The following is a 16,517-nucleotide window of genomic DNA, read 5'->3' on the forward strand; positions in this document are numbered from 1 at the left end:
TTATCTTAGGAACCCGCTCCATACTCAATCTCCTCCTTGATTCCAGCAGTTACCTCCCACTTAGGTGAATATTAAAACCACTGTTGAATAAGTGGATAACCATTGTTATTTTTAGAGGAAAACGAGTGAGGAAAAAAATTCAAAATGACAAAGACTCTTTGTTCCCAACCTAACTTAAATTCATCAAACACAACACACACAGATTTTCTTTCTCCTAAAAAAGTAATTAAAGCTGCCTGAGTAATTCAGACAAGATTACACAGTAATTGAAAGAAGTAACAATATTTGCTTTGCTTTTTATAGATCTAATCATTGTCCATACTGGCCTAATTACTAAGGATTAATTTGATGTCTCCCTAGTTAACTGATCCATCAGTAGCTGCTTCTAGACAGCACCAACAGGCATTGTAGTTCATGAACAGTAAGTTCTATGTCTACCATCCCTCAAAGGATGGACTGGAGGCTGTGTGTGTGTGTGTGTGTGTGTGTGTGTGTGTGTGTGTGTGTGTACACGCGTGCGCGCGTGCTAGAAGTCAACCTGTTGTCTTGAGATGACCTCTCCCTAGCCCAGAGCTCACCAGGGAGCTAGCAATGTGCCCCAAGGATCTACTTGTCTTTGCCAGTCTTGTTCTAGGATTACAAACATGCACCACTACCTCAGCTTTTACACACACAGGTTCTGTGAATTGAACCTGGGTTTTTGTGCTTGCATGGCAAATCCTTTATTGACTGAGCCATTTTCCTAGCCTACAGGGATAAGTTTCATGTGTTGAATTATGTCAATAAAGTTGTTCTTAAATATATATATATATATATAACATATATGTATATATTTAACATACATGTATATATGTGTATATGTGTGTGTGTATATAGTTTACTTATCTGAACACAGTGCTCTTATAGAAGCCCATGAAGCAGATTTTAACACCTATAAAAGCACCCCTCCTCTGTCTTCCCTATGTTAAATACACGTAGAATCTTCAACTACTTCTTTAGCCTACTCTAGCCTTCATATCCTAGCAATTCTCCTAGAGACAGACAGGACACGAAGTCTTAACTCTTCTCACATGAAGTTTTATAATTGATTCTCAGTATCTGGAAGCTGATAAAGGAATAGGACAGAGAAGCTAAGCAGTTTTCTAGCTTTTAATGATTTGGCTAAACATAATTCATTCAAAAATACATCTATTACAACAAAAGACATTCCAGAGCCAAATGGAGAAAATATGTACAGCAACCTAAAGATTATATACTAAAAAAGCTCTGTAGTAATGGGGAGAAAACTAACTGAACTTCTGTGGTTTTAAGAATACAAAAGCAAAGCACTATATCAAATATGAAAGTCATAACCATTAAATATGGACACCATTTTAAGATGTATCTTCATGTAAACTCTGAGATATTATCTCTAAATTAAATTCAACCCAGGCAAGGTGAAATGTCCTTGACATCTGCTCTTGTGCTTAGGACTATCTCTTTAAACAATGGCTACCATACTTACAAACCCTTATTTAATGTACATGGTGCTCAAGAGAGTTTATGGGGTAACAGATGTTTTGTTCATCTCTGTAGCCAGGGACCGAGATCTGTGCTTAACATACAGTTTTCAATAAACACTGCATTGATTAAACGTGTATAAATGAACGAAGTTTATAAAAGTATGAAATGGATGAAGACCAAGGAAGTCTTTTGAGCAGATGAGAAGACAGGTTCACACTCAGTTATGAGGGGAACCTTGGTTTAGTCCTGTTCCAATGCCATCAGTCTCATCACAGGAGGGCAAAGCATAGTTTAAGAGCTCAGGGTAAGACCTGCTGAAATGACCCGAGGATGATAGCTCATACCCATCACAAACAGATCCGTCAAAGTTGAATGAAATCAGTGCAAGCCCAAGTTGATTTCCCCCTCAAAATGGAAACAGATTTTTCTTTGATTATAAAAATATTAAACACTATTTCTTAAAATCTTAAAAGAAGGGTTGGGGATTTAGCTCAGTGGTAGAGTGCTTGCCTAGCAAGCACAAGGCCCTGGGTTTGGTCCTCAGCTCTGAAAAAAAATCTTAAAAGAAGAAAGGCTAAAGGAAAGAGATCAAGAATACCATCCGAAGGCTGGCAAGATTGTTCAGCGGGTGAAGGGTCTTGCTGTTCAAGCCTCGTTAACTGAGCTCGACCTCTAGAACCCACGCAAAGCTGGCAGGACAGAAATGACTCCACAAAGTGGTGTTCTGACTTTACTCCTCTATCATGCACACACATAGACAATAATAAAAATGTAAAAGTTGCCATTCAAAATATGTATTTTAAGCATGTGAGTGAGGGAAGTAAGCCTGGGAAAAGTGCCCAGTCTTGGAAACAGTAAAGAGATGTCCTTCTGTGGGTGAACAGATAAACACTACTATATATGAACAACAGAACATAGTTCAACATCAAAAAGAAGTGAGATACCAAAAGAGACACAGAGGAACCTCCAATGCCTATTATTAAGTGAAAGAAGCCACTTGGAAAAGGCTCCATATTGCATGACTCCAAGTACACTGAGTTATAGAAAAGGGAAAAGTATGGAGACACAAAGCAGAATAATAGGAGAATTTTCACAGCAGGGCAGCTCTTCTGTATACTATAGTGGTGGGTACATGTGTCAAAAGGCACAAAACGTACAACACTAAAAATGAACTCTCGTGAACTACAGACTTCAGGTGATAATGATGTGTCAATGTAGATTTATCAAAGGGAGGGACAATGATAAAAATGGTAAACAAACCTAAAAACCAAAGGAAAAAATCTAGGACATCCTGTAGTATCAAATGATATGAAAGTACTTACAAGACAGGAGACACGTAAAAGGCACAGAAGACTCAACCTGTAACAGACTGAGTTTTCCATAATTAAAGTTGTTTATGTAATTATGTAGATAAAACAGTGTTGAGTAAGTCAATAAGAGAGATTTACCTGAGTTCATTCTGATGTAAATGATGGACTAAATAAAGTGAACAAACCTTCCATATAGGATTTCAGATAGCCCCTCCCCAAAGGAGCTGTGGTTAGTTCCATTTCCTACACCCCAAGTCCCCACCCAAGTGAGGGCAGACTTAGTGATTGCCTTATAAAGAACAGAGTGGCGAAAGGGGAACACAGGCCAGTTTCAGTGGAGAGATCTGACAACCACTATTCTATCTAACAGTGCAGTCAACAGCACCACACAGACAACACACACTCCCTGAGAGGATGTCATGAGAATAGCACTTCACCTTTGTGCTATTCTTTCCAAAAACCTGTATGACCCAGGTCTAATCTGGAGAAAAACATCGGACGAACTGAGGTCAGGTTACATTCTACAGGTCACACAAACAAAGACTGGGAAACAGCCAAGAAGAGACTTGGGAACAAGACAACTACATTTCAGATATCTTGAACTGAATCCTGGAAAAAGAAGATATTAATAGAGAAACTAGTAAAATCCAAATAAAGCCTGGACTCTGCTTAACAGTTATTCACTAACATTGTGTTCTTGGTTTTTGACAAATGCATCAGTCATGGAAGATTGGGGGAATGGTGGGGTGGGAGGGGTGGGGGTGTAGGCGGAAACTGCAGTGCATTTGTGACTTGTCTATACATCCAGAAAGTAATCCAAAACAGTTATCTATTTAAAATGAAAAACCTTGAAAACAGAGTCATAAACCCATCAGACTCAAGGGGTTCTTTGGAAAATGTTAGCCTTCTAAATATAACTACATTTATGCCTTTTAACAGTCAGTCTTTTAAATAAAATTAAGCAAAATACATAGCTAAGAGAAAGAATACTAAAAATTTCTGACTAGAGTAAATCATGAAACATGATGTACTGTATATTAATAGTTCTAGAACCATGCATATTAAATTAGGAACATTTGCATGACATTATTAGACACACATATTATAAATTTAAGATCTAATATTCCACCAATTAATCTTTCATCCTTTCATTGTACATTCTATTTTACAGAACACTGTACTGAGAAAGAGGCACTACATTAGTGGTCTTAAAATACAGAAATAAATGTTTGGTAAACACATTCCATACACGATCCTTGCAGAGGAGATACCTTGTCTCTCCCAGTATAGGTTAAAACAATTAGTACCGTTTAGTTTGTTTTGAGGCCTCAAACTTGCTATATGGGTAAGGCTGAACTACTGGTCCTTTCTCCACCTTCTAAATGCTGGGGTTATAGGCATGTGCCTCGCCTGGAAGATTACTTACAAAGTTTATCTATTCATTGGATATAAGGTAAAAGGTAAACAGCCTTTAAAAAGAATGTCTTTTCAAAGCAATATGGGAATAAAGAGCAGTAGAAAGGTTATCACTGAAGAATGCCCTTGCTCTATTATTTCTTTACTGTGAAAGAAGTACCCTATATTACATGGAGTTACAAACCAACATGTACATTTTTGTCCTCTACAGTAACATAATTTTTCAGTTATAAGAAATAATACCAAGCTGGGTGGTGGTGGCCCATGCCTTTAATCCCAGCACTCAAGAGGCAGAGGCAGGAGGATCTCTGTGAGTTCGAGGCCAGCCTGGTCTCCAAAGTGAGTTCCACGAAAGGTGCAAAGCTACACAGAGAAACCCTGTCTCGAAACCCCCCCCCCAAAAAATAATAATGATAATTATAATAATATCAGAAGTTAGGGTTTATTGGCCTGTAGGATAGGTTTTTTTTTTTTTTTTTTTTTTTTTTTTTTTTTTTTTTTTTTTTTTTTTTTTTTTTTTTTTTTTTTTTGAGACAGGGTTTTTCTGTGTAGCTTTGCACCTTTCCTGGAACTCGCTTTGGAGACCAGGCTGGCCTCGAACACACAGAGATCCTCCTGCCTCTGCCTCTTGAGTGCTGGGATTAAAGGTGTATGCCACCACTGCCCAGGCGCGTGCTTTTAATCCCAGCATTTGGGAGGTACAGGCAAGGGGATTTGTGACTTCAAGGCCAGCCTGTTCTACAGAGTGAGTTCCAGGACAGTCAGAGATACACAAAGAAACCTTGTCTCAAAAAAGCAAAAAACAAAAAAAAGAAAGAAAGAAATTAGTTTCTTATTCACAGAACAAGAGACTAAGGAGGACTCTGGGCCCTAGGAATATTCAGACTTTCCAAAGGTGTGACAGTGTTAGAAATGTAAATGTCAACTTAACTTAAAAGTCTTGCTAGTGGATTCACAGTGCCATGTGTTAATTTTCTTTTTAAAAACTGCCATTGGTTTGGAGAGAAAGCTGCTTTTACAGAGGACCTGAGTTCAGTTCCTAGGGTAAGAGTGCTTGCTATTCTTACAGAGGACCTGAGTTCAGTTCCCATAGTGAGAGTGCTTGCTGCTCTTACAGAGGACCTGAGTTCAGTTCCCAGGGGCAGCTCACAACTGCCTGTAACTCCAGTTCTATGGGATCCAATGTCCTCTTCTGGACACAGACACTCAGGCGCACGCACGCAAACTAATTACTGAGCAAAAATGTTTCCTACTTTTTTGTTTTGGTTTTTGAGACAGGGTTTCTCTGAATAGCTTTGGTTCCTATCCTGGAACTTGCTCTGAAGACCAGGCTGGCCTCAAACTCAGAGATCCTCCTGCCTCTGCCTCCTGAGTGCTAGGATTAAAGGCAGGCGCCACCACTGCCCAGCCTATTTTTCCCCCCAGTGAAATGAGGTAGTATTTGGCTCAGGCACGAACTGTGAGCAGCCATTACTTCCATGCATATGGTCATTTATATTGAAAATTTGATTACATGGTTAGGATTTAAGCAAGAATAATTAGTAATAAAAAAATTACAACTTTGAATTTTACTGTTACATTTTTTTACTAAAACCAGAAGTCTAGATGAATGTGATTTTACTTGGAAAACATTTGGATGTTTCCTTTTTTCTTTTCATTTTAGATTTATTTATTTTATATGTAAGAGTGTTTTGCCTGCTTATGTGTATATGTACTATGTGCCTGCTTAGTACCCTCAGCAGTCAGAAGAGGATGTCTGATTCCCCTGGAACTGGACTTACACACAGTTGTGAGTCACAATGTGGGTGCTGGGAACCAAATCCAGGTCCTCTTCAAGAGCAACAAGTAGCTGGGTGGCAGCGGCGGCGCACGCCTTTGATCCCAGCACTTGGGAGGCAGAGGCAGGCGGATCTCTGTGAGTTCGAGGCCAGCCTGGGCTACAGAGCGAGATCTGGGACAAACAACAAAACTACAACAGAGAAACCCTGTCTCGAAACAAAACAAAACAACAACAAAACAAAAAAAAACAAAACAAAACAACAACTCTTAACCACTGAGCCATCTCTCTAGCCCCTCACTTGGACATTTTTCAAATTGTCCATTAAATCTACTTTTGGTATACTAATGACAGGATAATTTCAGCTTTTAAGTTTGAGCACATTGTTTCCTTTGGCCCCAAATCACAATCAGCATACACAAGAAAAAAAAGTAAAATTTTGTACCCTGACATCACTTCGAGGTGAAGTTGTCCTGAGACAGTTAAGAAAGCAGGAACATTGAAGAAATTCTCCTCAGGCACCTTCATTTTGCTTGAAGGCTATAAATAAAAAACAGAAGCCATGAAAATTTTGGTTGCTTATTATAACCACCATGACCCATAGCTAAAAACAATACTGCAGTTAAGCCTATGTAAGGACTATTCCTTCTCACTAAAATAAAAGGATTGCATATATCTAAAATAGAGCATGCCTATGTAGGCAGTCTCACAGCACAGGAGCTTATCATGTAATTTCAAAACACAATAATCATAGGATACAGGACTTGTTCATGAATTTTCCCTAAAAAGTAATTCTGATTAAGGGTAAACAAAGGCAAGATATGTTTTATGGATTAAAAACATTAAATATGGCAATTCACATGACCTCTTTAACTTTGACCTACAATTAAGACCTAATTTTTTGAAGGGAGTAGCCTCTGGAGCATTGGTTCCCAACCTGTGGGTTGTGACCCCCTAGAAAGGTTGCCTAAGACCATAGGAAAACAGAACAGATACTTATGTTATGATTCACAACAATAGCAAAATTACAGTTATAAAGTAGCAACAAAAATAATTTTGTGGTTGGGGGTTACCACAACATGAGGAACTATATGGAAAATGAACTCATGTAATCATTTATAAGGTGCAGTAGCACACATCTGTTTCCAGCTACCCAAGGCTTGAGGCAAGAGGGTGGCTTGTATCCATGAGTTTAGGAGACCTGGGAAATAAAGCAAAACTTGGTCTCAAGAGTGAGGAAAAAAAAAAAAGTAATTCTGAATCTCACAAGTTCAAAAACTACTGCCCCAGGGTGATGAATTTAGGGCTTAGGATTGCAATCTTAAATTTATAATTCTAAACAACCCTGTTACTAGTAACTAAAATACTGATAGATGAATCTGTGAACATCAAAGTTAAGGAATTTTATTCAATAAAGCAATGATAGACAAAGCTAACATAAAAATATTGGATTAAGAAAAAAATTTGCAGCAATGCAAAATCAGTAAGTGCTAGCGGTGGAGAGATTGCTTAGTGGTTAGGACAGAAAGGATCCGCATTTGGTTCCCAGACCCGACAACAGACAGCTCAAAACCACCTGTAACTTCAACTTCCAGGGATCTAATGCCCTCTTCCAGTCTCTGTGGGCACCAGGTACACACATGGCATATATTCACACAGATTTACACACAAACACATTAGTGAAAAATAAAAATAAATCTTTAAAATTAGTAAGTGATTAATGGGCAGAATAAAGTATCTCCTGCCAAGAAAACAAGAAAGAAAATAATCTACTCCCTAAATAGTTAAGTAGATTTACAGAAAAGCATGGTTGAATGGCTAAGATATATGTGAAGAAGTTTTTAAACTGATCAAGAAATTAAAAAAAGCAAATTACAAAAAGGCATGCTATCAACACTTGACAAATACAAAATTGCTAAAAATAAGAAAGTTATATTTAAAAAAGTTATATCAAGTACAGGTGAAAATTCAGTGTGGCAGGCAGAACTCTAAGACATGTCCCCATGATTCCCAGATCCTGGCTCTTTTCAAGTATCAATCCAGTTACTGATGTAAACTGATTTTATAAATTCAATTAAAGTTCCATATCAAACAGCTAAAAGATAGATAGTTTACCTGAATATATTAAACCTAGTCACAAGAGCACTTTAAAAGTCTGAATGAAGCTTTCCCTGCTGGCTTCAGGTCAGATTTGTAAGACAAGGATATATAAAAGGGCCATTTGCCCTTATCAGGGTCACGACCCCACGGGTTGAGAACCATGGCCACGGTATGATTCAGGAACTGCTGCAGACCTGTGTAGGCCTTATGTATGCTGCTGCAGTCTCTTCGAGTTCATATGAGCTCTGCTTGTGCTGATTTAAAGGACCTTGCTTTCTTGGTGTCCTCCATCCCCTCTGGCTCTTATCTCTTCTGCCTCCTCCTCTCCAGGGTTCCCTGAGCTGAGAGGGATTTGATGAAGACAACCCATTTAGGGCTGATTGTTCCAAGGTCATACACACTCTCTCTGTACTTTCTGGCTGTGGATCTCTGTATTTGTTCCCATATGCTGCAGGAGGAAGCATCTCTGATGGTGATGGCTGAGCACTGGTCTATGAGTATAGCAGAATGTCATTAGGCGTCATTTTTATTGCTACTTTTTTTTTTTTTTTTTTTTTTTAGACCAGTAGTTTTTGGTTTTACACTAGGTCATGGTCTATCTAGTTTGCCTGCATGTATATATATGTGTATATGTGTGTGTGTGTGTGCGCCTGGTGCCCTTGGAGGCCAAATAAGGGACTGAGTCTCTTGGAACTGGAGTTATAGATGATGGTGAGCCTTTATGTGGTGCTGGGAACTGAATCTGGGTCCTCTGCAAGAATCATCTCCTAATCCCCTCCGTACTAATGTTATTTAGGAATTTTATACTTTGTTTTAATGTTTAGTTACTCAAGCATTTTTAATCACTGTATTCCTCATGGAGATTTTCTTTCATGTTTTTGCCACTGAAAACTAGACTTGTGTACCACCTCAAGTATAGGTACTTTTGCATAGTACCAGGTCCCACTTCAATTCATGTTTCTACTGAATGAACATTTTTTACAGGCTGTGCTAGGTACTAGACTAAATGCTGGATACAGTGGTGAGAAAGGAACAGGGTCCCCAAGGAACCCAATTTTTAAAAAAAAAAATTTATGGGTTAACTCAATTAACCGAAACGTACTTAATACAGAATTTTCAATTTAGGGCTGGGGGTGGGGTGCAGTGAGATACTCTGCATATAAAAGCACGTGGTGCCAAGTGTGACAGCCCGAGCTCAATCCCTGGAACCCACATGGTGAGAGAAATGACTCCTGCCAGCACGCCACACACGTAAGAAATAAATGTTAAAAAAACCAAACCAAACCAAGACCCTTAAGTAGAATTGTTTGAAAGCGAGCATTGTCTGGATATTGGTGAAGTCCTTATTGAGTCACCCAGTGTTATGTTGTCTCAAAAGAATTTAAACCCCTTCCCTAGCTCTTGCTTCTTCAAGTGTACTAAGGAATTCTGGGTCACAGACTGCTGAAAATACTGTTGTCCATTTTAATAGCCCGGGGTGGGAGTGGATGAACCACTCTGTGATCTTTCTGTGATGCACAGAAAATGACTCACAGCAGGATGCTGGCCAAGCACCCTGAAAAGCCCATCAAGATCATCACACACCTAGTACAAAGGTCAAAATCCAGAACACTGACAACACTGAATGCTGGAGAAGATGGGAAACAGCAGACTCTCATTTACTATTAATGGGAAGGCAAAACGGCACAGCTACTTTGTAACACACTTAGTTTCTTACAAAACAAACATATTCACCATGAATCAGCGATTGCGTCCCTTTGTATTTATCCAAAAGAGCTGAAAACTTGACGTCCATATTAAAAAGAAAATTGTATAGGAATGCTTACAGCAGCATTATTCATAGCTGCAAAAATCGGGAAGCAACTAAGACATCTTTCAGAAGGTACATACACTGCGGTACACTCAGCGGATGGAATACTATTCAGTGCTCAAAAGAAATGAACTGTCAATCCCAGGAGAGACTGGGACGAACCTTAAACTACTTCTACAATTAAAAGAAGGCAATCTGAAAAGGCTTCATATTGGCTGTTTCAACTAAGCCCTGTACCTCACAACCACGTTTTAGTTGACAAAGGACTGCATGTTCAATGGTAGTCCCCTGAGACTGTAACAGGCTGGGTATGGTAGCTCACGTCTACAACCCCAGCTAAGGAAGCTAAGAAATAGGAGTGTAAGGCCAAATTTGGCTACAGAGTGAGTGTTAAGATAGCCTGAACTACAAGAGACTTGTCTTACTTCTTTTTCTATTGCTGTGCTAAGATACCATGACCAGGGAAACACACAAAAGAAGGCATTTAACTTGGGCTCACTGTTTCAGTGGGCTAGAGTCCACGACCATCATGGTAGAAGGATTAGCACAGGAAGGTAGCTGAGTGCTTACATCTGAGCCACAGGAAGTGGGGGAGGGGAGACATGCAAACATGCCAATGAACAAGCTAACTAGAAGTGCTGGGGCTTTCGAAACCTCAAAGCCCACCCCCAGTGACACACACACCTGAAAACATGGATCCCAACAATGAAAGGCCTTCATTAGTGGGGAGGAGTAGTCATGATCTATTTTCTTACATGGAACTGTGATAAAAACAAAAACCCAAACAACAAGACACCAAAGATACCAGGCGAGTCACAAGTGTATTTCAGGAAGGACAGGCTCAAGAAGAGCCTCAGGCAGGTCCTTCAGGAGGGACCAGAAGTGGGCACTGTCATAGGAGGTGCCTCAAGACCTTCCTACTGGACTATGATAATATTTCCTAGAAAAAAAAAATTATCAATCTGTTGGAAGTTAGCCCTTTATCAAGTTCAAAGTATTCTATAAGGGAGACTTTCTCCACCATCTTCCAGGTTACTAATGTCATTCACTCATATGAACGATCAACCGTGAGATCCAGACATAAGTTAATTAGTACCTACTACTTTTTAATCAATTTTATAGATTGAGTCTCAGTGTAAGATTTTATTTGGACAAGACCTTTGGGCAAAAATATAAGAATTTGACACAACAAAAGATTTTTAAAAGTCCTTGCCATGCCACTCAGTGACCCAAACAACTTTTCTTGGTCATATAAAAGTTATTAGAGCAATACAGCTTAACTTAACCTTTATTACATACAACAGGGGGAAAAACAACTTTGAGAGGTTATTCTGACACTAGAAGCTAAAAAATAATGTATAAAGAGACAGAAAACCAAAAATCACCAAACATTTTAAAGTAAGTAGAACTAGTGTTTTGTGGTCCCCCCCCTTTTTTTTTTTAAAAAAAAAAAAAACCAAGGTGTAAAAACCTCTGCTTCTTTAAGGATTTCTAAGAAAATATTAAACAAATATTTTGAATTGCCTCCCAGTTATCTGTTCTCACAGCAGAACAAATATAGCTGAGTAGCTTCAGTCTCAAGGGAATGAACTAGAGAAACCCACACAATCAGCTGTCTCCATGTAAACTGCGCAGCAAGGAGACAAGCAGCAGCGGGCTGGCCCTGGAAAAGAACAGTCGATGGTGCAGAGTTTACTTAACCTCCCCAGCCTCCCCGGCGCTCACATGCCATCTCATTTCCTCTGCGTTCCCCGTCTACTCCGTGGTGGCCTCACCCTCACTTCTGTTTACTCAGAATCCCAGGATGGAAAAGTTGAGAGAATAAAAGGGGTAAATAAGGAGCATGCTGCAGAAACCTGGAAGGCAATGGGAAAACACTACCCGTCTGCACGCTCCACACTCGTGTGTGTGTGTGTGTGTGTGTGTGTGTGTGTGTGTGTGTGTGTGTGTGTGTGAATTTCAACTGAGGGCTTCTGAGAAGGCGAAATCTTCATGATACAGAAATAATAAAGAATCAAAAGACCTGAGCTAGCTATGACTTAGCCACCACTGCTTAAAAATGGGAACATTAAGTGTTGAGGTCAAATGTCACACACAACCAGTTTTGGGAGTGGGAGGAGGGAAGGGAAGGGGAACTGTGGTTGGTATGGAAAATGAAATAAAGTAAAAATAAAATAATATATACGTAAAAGAAATTGTCCTGACAAGTCCTTAGAGTGCTTTGTAGAAATAAAAAAGAGACCCAGGAAAACAGGAGCAGCAATGAACTGCATTTCACTTTGTTGGGCACATTATTAACAAGACCTCTCACTACCTTACCACTCCCAGGATGTCCAGTGTCTTTCTATGTTTTTCAGTTGCTACAAATGTGTATCCTGGTACACACTGAACTACTACAGTAAAAATAATCTTCCTCAAAATGAGGGTCTATTTGCCTTCCAGAACACCTATGCTCAGCCCTGTGAAAGGTTCCATCCTGGCAATAACTTGTACAGGAAAGGAAGTTGTGAGTTCCGACTGTTTGTAAACTGTCTGCTTTCCCGCTGAGCATCTGAGAAACAACAAGAAAAATAAAAGAAACAAGGGCCTGTAACTCTTAAGATCAGATGGTGGTGAGGCTGGACCAAAAAAAAAAAAAAAAAAAAAAAAAGTGAACTAAGAAAAGTTTTTTCCTTTTTTTTTTTTTTTAAAGGGGAAAAACAATGTGAATGAAAAAAAAAAAAAAACAAATGTAAGGAAAGGACATGACTGCTCCTAGGTATGGTGGAGGAGAAAGTTTATTGTAGATAAAAGGGAGAGCATAGCCAGAGGCAGGGACATCTGGGAGAGACCAGAGTGGATATGACCCTGAGCCATGTGGGGGTGGTGGGGGCCAGAGATGGGAGAGCCAGACCAAGAGGCAAGGAGGGTAAAGGGTAGACCAAAAAGACCAGGTAAGCAAAATGGTTGGATTATATAGGGAAGGGCAGCCCATCCCCTCGGCTGGAGAAGTCTAGGGTAGGGGTGGCGCATGCTAGGTACCCTGTAACAGGCAGGGACTGAGGGATGCAGGGAGGACCTGGTGGCCAGTGCCTGAAACCTCAGCCATTTGTCCCAGGTTTGAAACCTAACACAATGTTAAACAACAAAACACAGGCTGTGGATCGTCACACTGAATATTACACTAACCAGAGCAGTACTGAACGTACTTCTCAATCTGATACTTCTTTTTTTTAAAAAACCAGGTTTTTTTAAAGTTCTTTAAAATTAAACTAAAAACATACCAAATTAAATTTTTAAAAAATTAAAATTTGGTTCCATACTCTTAACAGCTGATTTGTTAAAACCCAAACCAACAATAACTCACCCACAGATTATCTTTACACGCCACCCAAGTCTCTTTTCCACACGTAATTACTATAAGTGCAGTGATCTGAATAGGAGCAGTCCTTCATCGGCTTGTTTGAATACTTCATCCCCAGTTTGTGGTGCTGTACGGGAAAGTTATGGAACCTTAGGAGATGTAGCCTGGCTGGAGGCAGTACATCACAGGAGGGTGAGCTTTGAGGGCTCACAACCTCACCCCACCTTAGCCCTTCCCCGCTTCCTGTGTGCAGATGAAAATATGAACATCCAGCTTCCTGCGCCTGCCACCATGCCACACCTTCCCCACGATGATGGACGTTATCCCGCTGGAAATGGAAGTTAAAGCTAAGCCTTTCTTCTTTAAGTGGCTTTTTGTCAGGATATTTTCTAACAGTCACACAAAGGTAACTAATACAGTGCTATACCTATAGTCCCTTGTACAAAATAATTAGAATATGGTACTGTTCATTGAAACTTTACTGGTAACAGTAAAAGAGTGGAAACAATCAAAATTCCATCAGTAAATCATAATTCATGTGCTAAAGGGCATGTGATAATACTCTGGAAGAGGAAGCAGCCTTAAAGGAATAAGGTAGAGTCTTAGAAAGAGCAGTAAGAACTACTGATAAATGAAGGAAACAGATATAGTTCGTTGAAAACAGTATTCTTTGGGTAGTAAACAGAAATATAAAAAAACCATACCTATCCTTGTATGAGTACAGAATCCCTCTGACTTAGCACAAGAGAAATACTTAGAATCAACATCATCATCTTTTTCCATTGTGTGGTTCTCAAGTATGAGCTCTGTAGATGATGTCATTTCCCAGTGTCAAAATGCTAGACCCCTTTGAGGGAAGGAGAATCAGGGATCTGGGAGGTAGGTATATTTTAGGAGATGGTACAAATTTTAGAAAATGGAAATTAGCTAGAGGAGTCACTGGGAGGGGTTATGTCTTTGAAGCTTATACCTGGTTCCTTCCTCCCTATTATGAGGTGAGTAGCCCCTGCCACATGCTCCCACCCCCAGGATGTTCTGCTCCTCCAAGGGCTCAGGACCAGTGGGGCCGAGAACGATGAAGTGAAGTCTGAAACTATGGGCTAAAATAAATTCTTCCTTTTCTTAAAATTGGCTTCCTAGCACTTATGGAGCAGGAGATCAAATACATCCCAGCACATTGGATGTGGAGGCAGGAGATCAAGAGTTTAGGGTCATCCTCAGCTACAGTTTGTTTAAGTCCAGCCCAGGATACATGAAACTGTGTCTTAAAACATTACACATTAAAAAAATGTTTTCTTATGTGCTCTGGTCAGAATGAGAGTAAAGTAAATACACATATGTATAGGATCAAATTTCAAATACAGGAGAGTAAGGTTTATGTCTGGAGTAAACTTTATTGTGAGTCTATTTTCCTAGATCTGTCCTAGGGTCAAGTTTTGTCCCCCCCCCCCAAAAACAGGAACTCCTTGGGTGAAGCAATGGGTTAGTGATTTAGAGCACTTCCTGCTCCTGCAGAGGACTCATGTTCAGTCCCCAGCACACACCCAGGGTGGCTCACCACCACCTCTAACTCTCGTTCCAGCAGATCTAGTGTGCTCTTCTGGACTCCAAGGGCACCAGCATGCACAGAGTGGTGTGCACACACACCTGGGGAAAAAGACCTCCATAACAGAAACAGTCATTCTTTACACCAAAGTTCTAAAAGCTGAAGTCACCATTAGAAAATATGTATCAACAAAAGTATTTCAATGTTCCAGGTCCAGGACGCTGTTCTTCCTTATGGATTACTAGAGGGAGAACAAAACCGTCCAATACATTTTTCAAGAAGTGAATGTTAAAGTAAGCCAAAGCAATTGAATACAACAAGTCAGGGAAGGGAAGTCTAATGCTAGGTTTTCTTCCAGAAGAAGGCTGACCTGGTTTAGCTCACTTGCCATCTATAAATTTAAAAGAAAATAGGTTAAGAGTAATTAAAAATAAAAGCACCAAACAGTCCTACAGAGATGGCCCAGAGGCCACAGGTTCAATTCTCAGAACCCACATGGCAGCTCACAACCATGTGTAATTCCATTTCAGGGAATCTGATGTGCTCTTCTGACATCCTTGGGCACCAGGCATGCAAATGCTGCATAGACATACATGCAGGCAAACTACCCATATCCATAAATTTAAAAAAAAATCAACCCAAATAAGATAGGGCATAAAAATATAATCATGACATTTTATAACCACCAAAATTTCCAATGATCAATGACATCTTTTTATTCTGGAAAGTGCAGCACTTGGGAAAGCAGAATGCTACTGTCAGCCTGCTTATGCTACTTTTTGATTAAGTTTTCCTATGTGCCATTTAGTTAGTTCTTACAGCTCTAAATATGACACTATTCACCCTCTATAAACGAGAAAACTGAGATCAATATAGCAGGAAAGCGGTTAACTCTTTCCTTTCCCTTAGTTCTTGAATGACTGTGGGATGCTCTTTTGACCCATTCCTCAGTGAAACTGGTAAAAATTATTTTAAAAAAGAAAGGGAGAAAGATAGATAGAAAGAAAGAAAGAAGGAAGGAAAGAAAGAAAAAAAGAAAGAGAGAAAGAAAGAAAGAAGAAGGAAGAAAGAAAAGAAGCATTAAGGTCTCTCTAGAAACAGTTCCAAGAATGTGTAGCAAACAAAGAAAGATCTATTTTAGCTGGGCGGTGGTGGCACACGCCTTTAATCCCAGCACTTGGGAGGCAGAGGCAGGCGGATCTCTGTGAGTTTGAGGCCAGCCTGGTCTCCAAAGTGAGTTCCAGGAAAGGCGCAAAGCTACACAGAGAAACCCTGTCTTGAAAAACAAAAACAAAAAAAAAAGAAAGATCTATTTAAAACAATCTACCATAAATTAGTATGAACAGAGGAGCCTATAGTGTTTGCATTAGAAATCACTCCTGTTCACTCCTCCTCACAGCTTAGAATGGCAGAAACTAGTCTAGCTAGACCAGAGGTTCCCAACCTTCCTAATGCTGAGACCCTTTAATACAGTTCCTCATGTTGTGGTGACCCCCAACCATAACATTATTTCATTGCTACTTTATAATTGTAATTTTGCTGCCATTATAAATCATAATCTAAATCTCTGATATGCGATCCACAGGTTGAGAACCACTGACTTAGACTGATACATCCAAAACCATATGCCTGTTTGCCCTGTAGGTCCCTCCCAGGTGGAATGTGGACTCCAGGCCAGGTGAGGCAACCCAGGACACCTGGAGCTGCTGTTC

The 16,517-nt window shown here is 39.8% G+C and overlaps 1 protein-coding gene across 1 annotated transcript in view; it reads right to left on the reverse strand.

Moving 5' to 3' along the window:
• The window catches only part of LOC114698661 (probable asparagine--tRNA ligase, mitochondrial), a 77,349-nt gene that overhangs the window by 49,062 nt on the left and 11,770 nt on the right, over nucleotides 1–16,517 (reverse strand). Inside the window, 1 exon segment of the mRNA XM_037206370.1 lies at nucleotides 6,452–6,546. Within this exon segment, the coding sequence (XP_037062265.1) occupies nucleotides 6,452–6,546 (95 nt within the window).

Source organism: Peromyscus leucopus, chromosome 1 (assembly GCF_004664715.2).
Source record: "Peromyscus leucopus breed LL Stock chromosome 1, UCI_PerLeu_2.1, whole genome shotgun sequence".
In the NCBI taxonomy this organism is placed as follows: Eukaryota; Metazoa; Chordata; class Mammalia; order Rodentia; family Cricetidae; genus Peromyscus; species Peromyscus leucopus.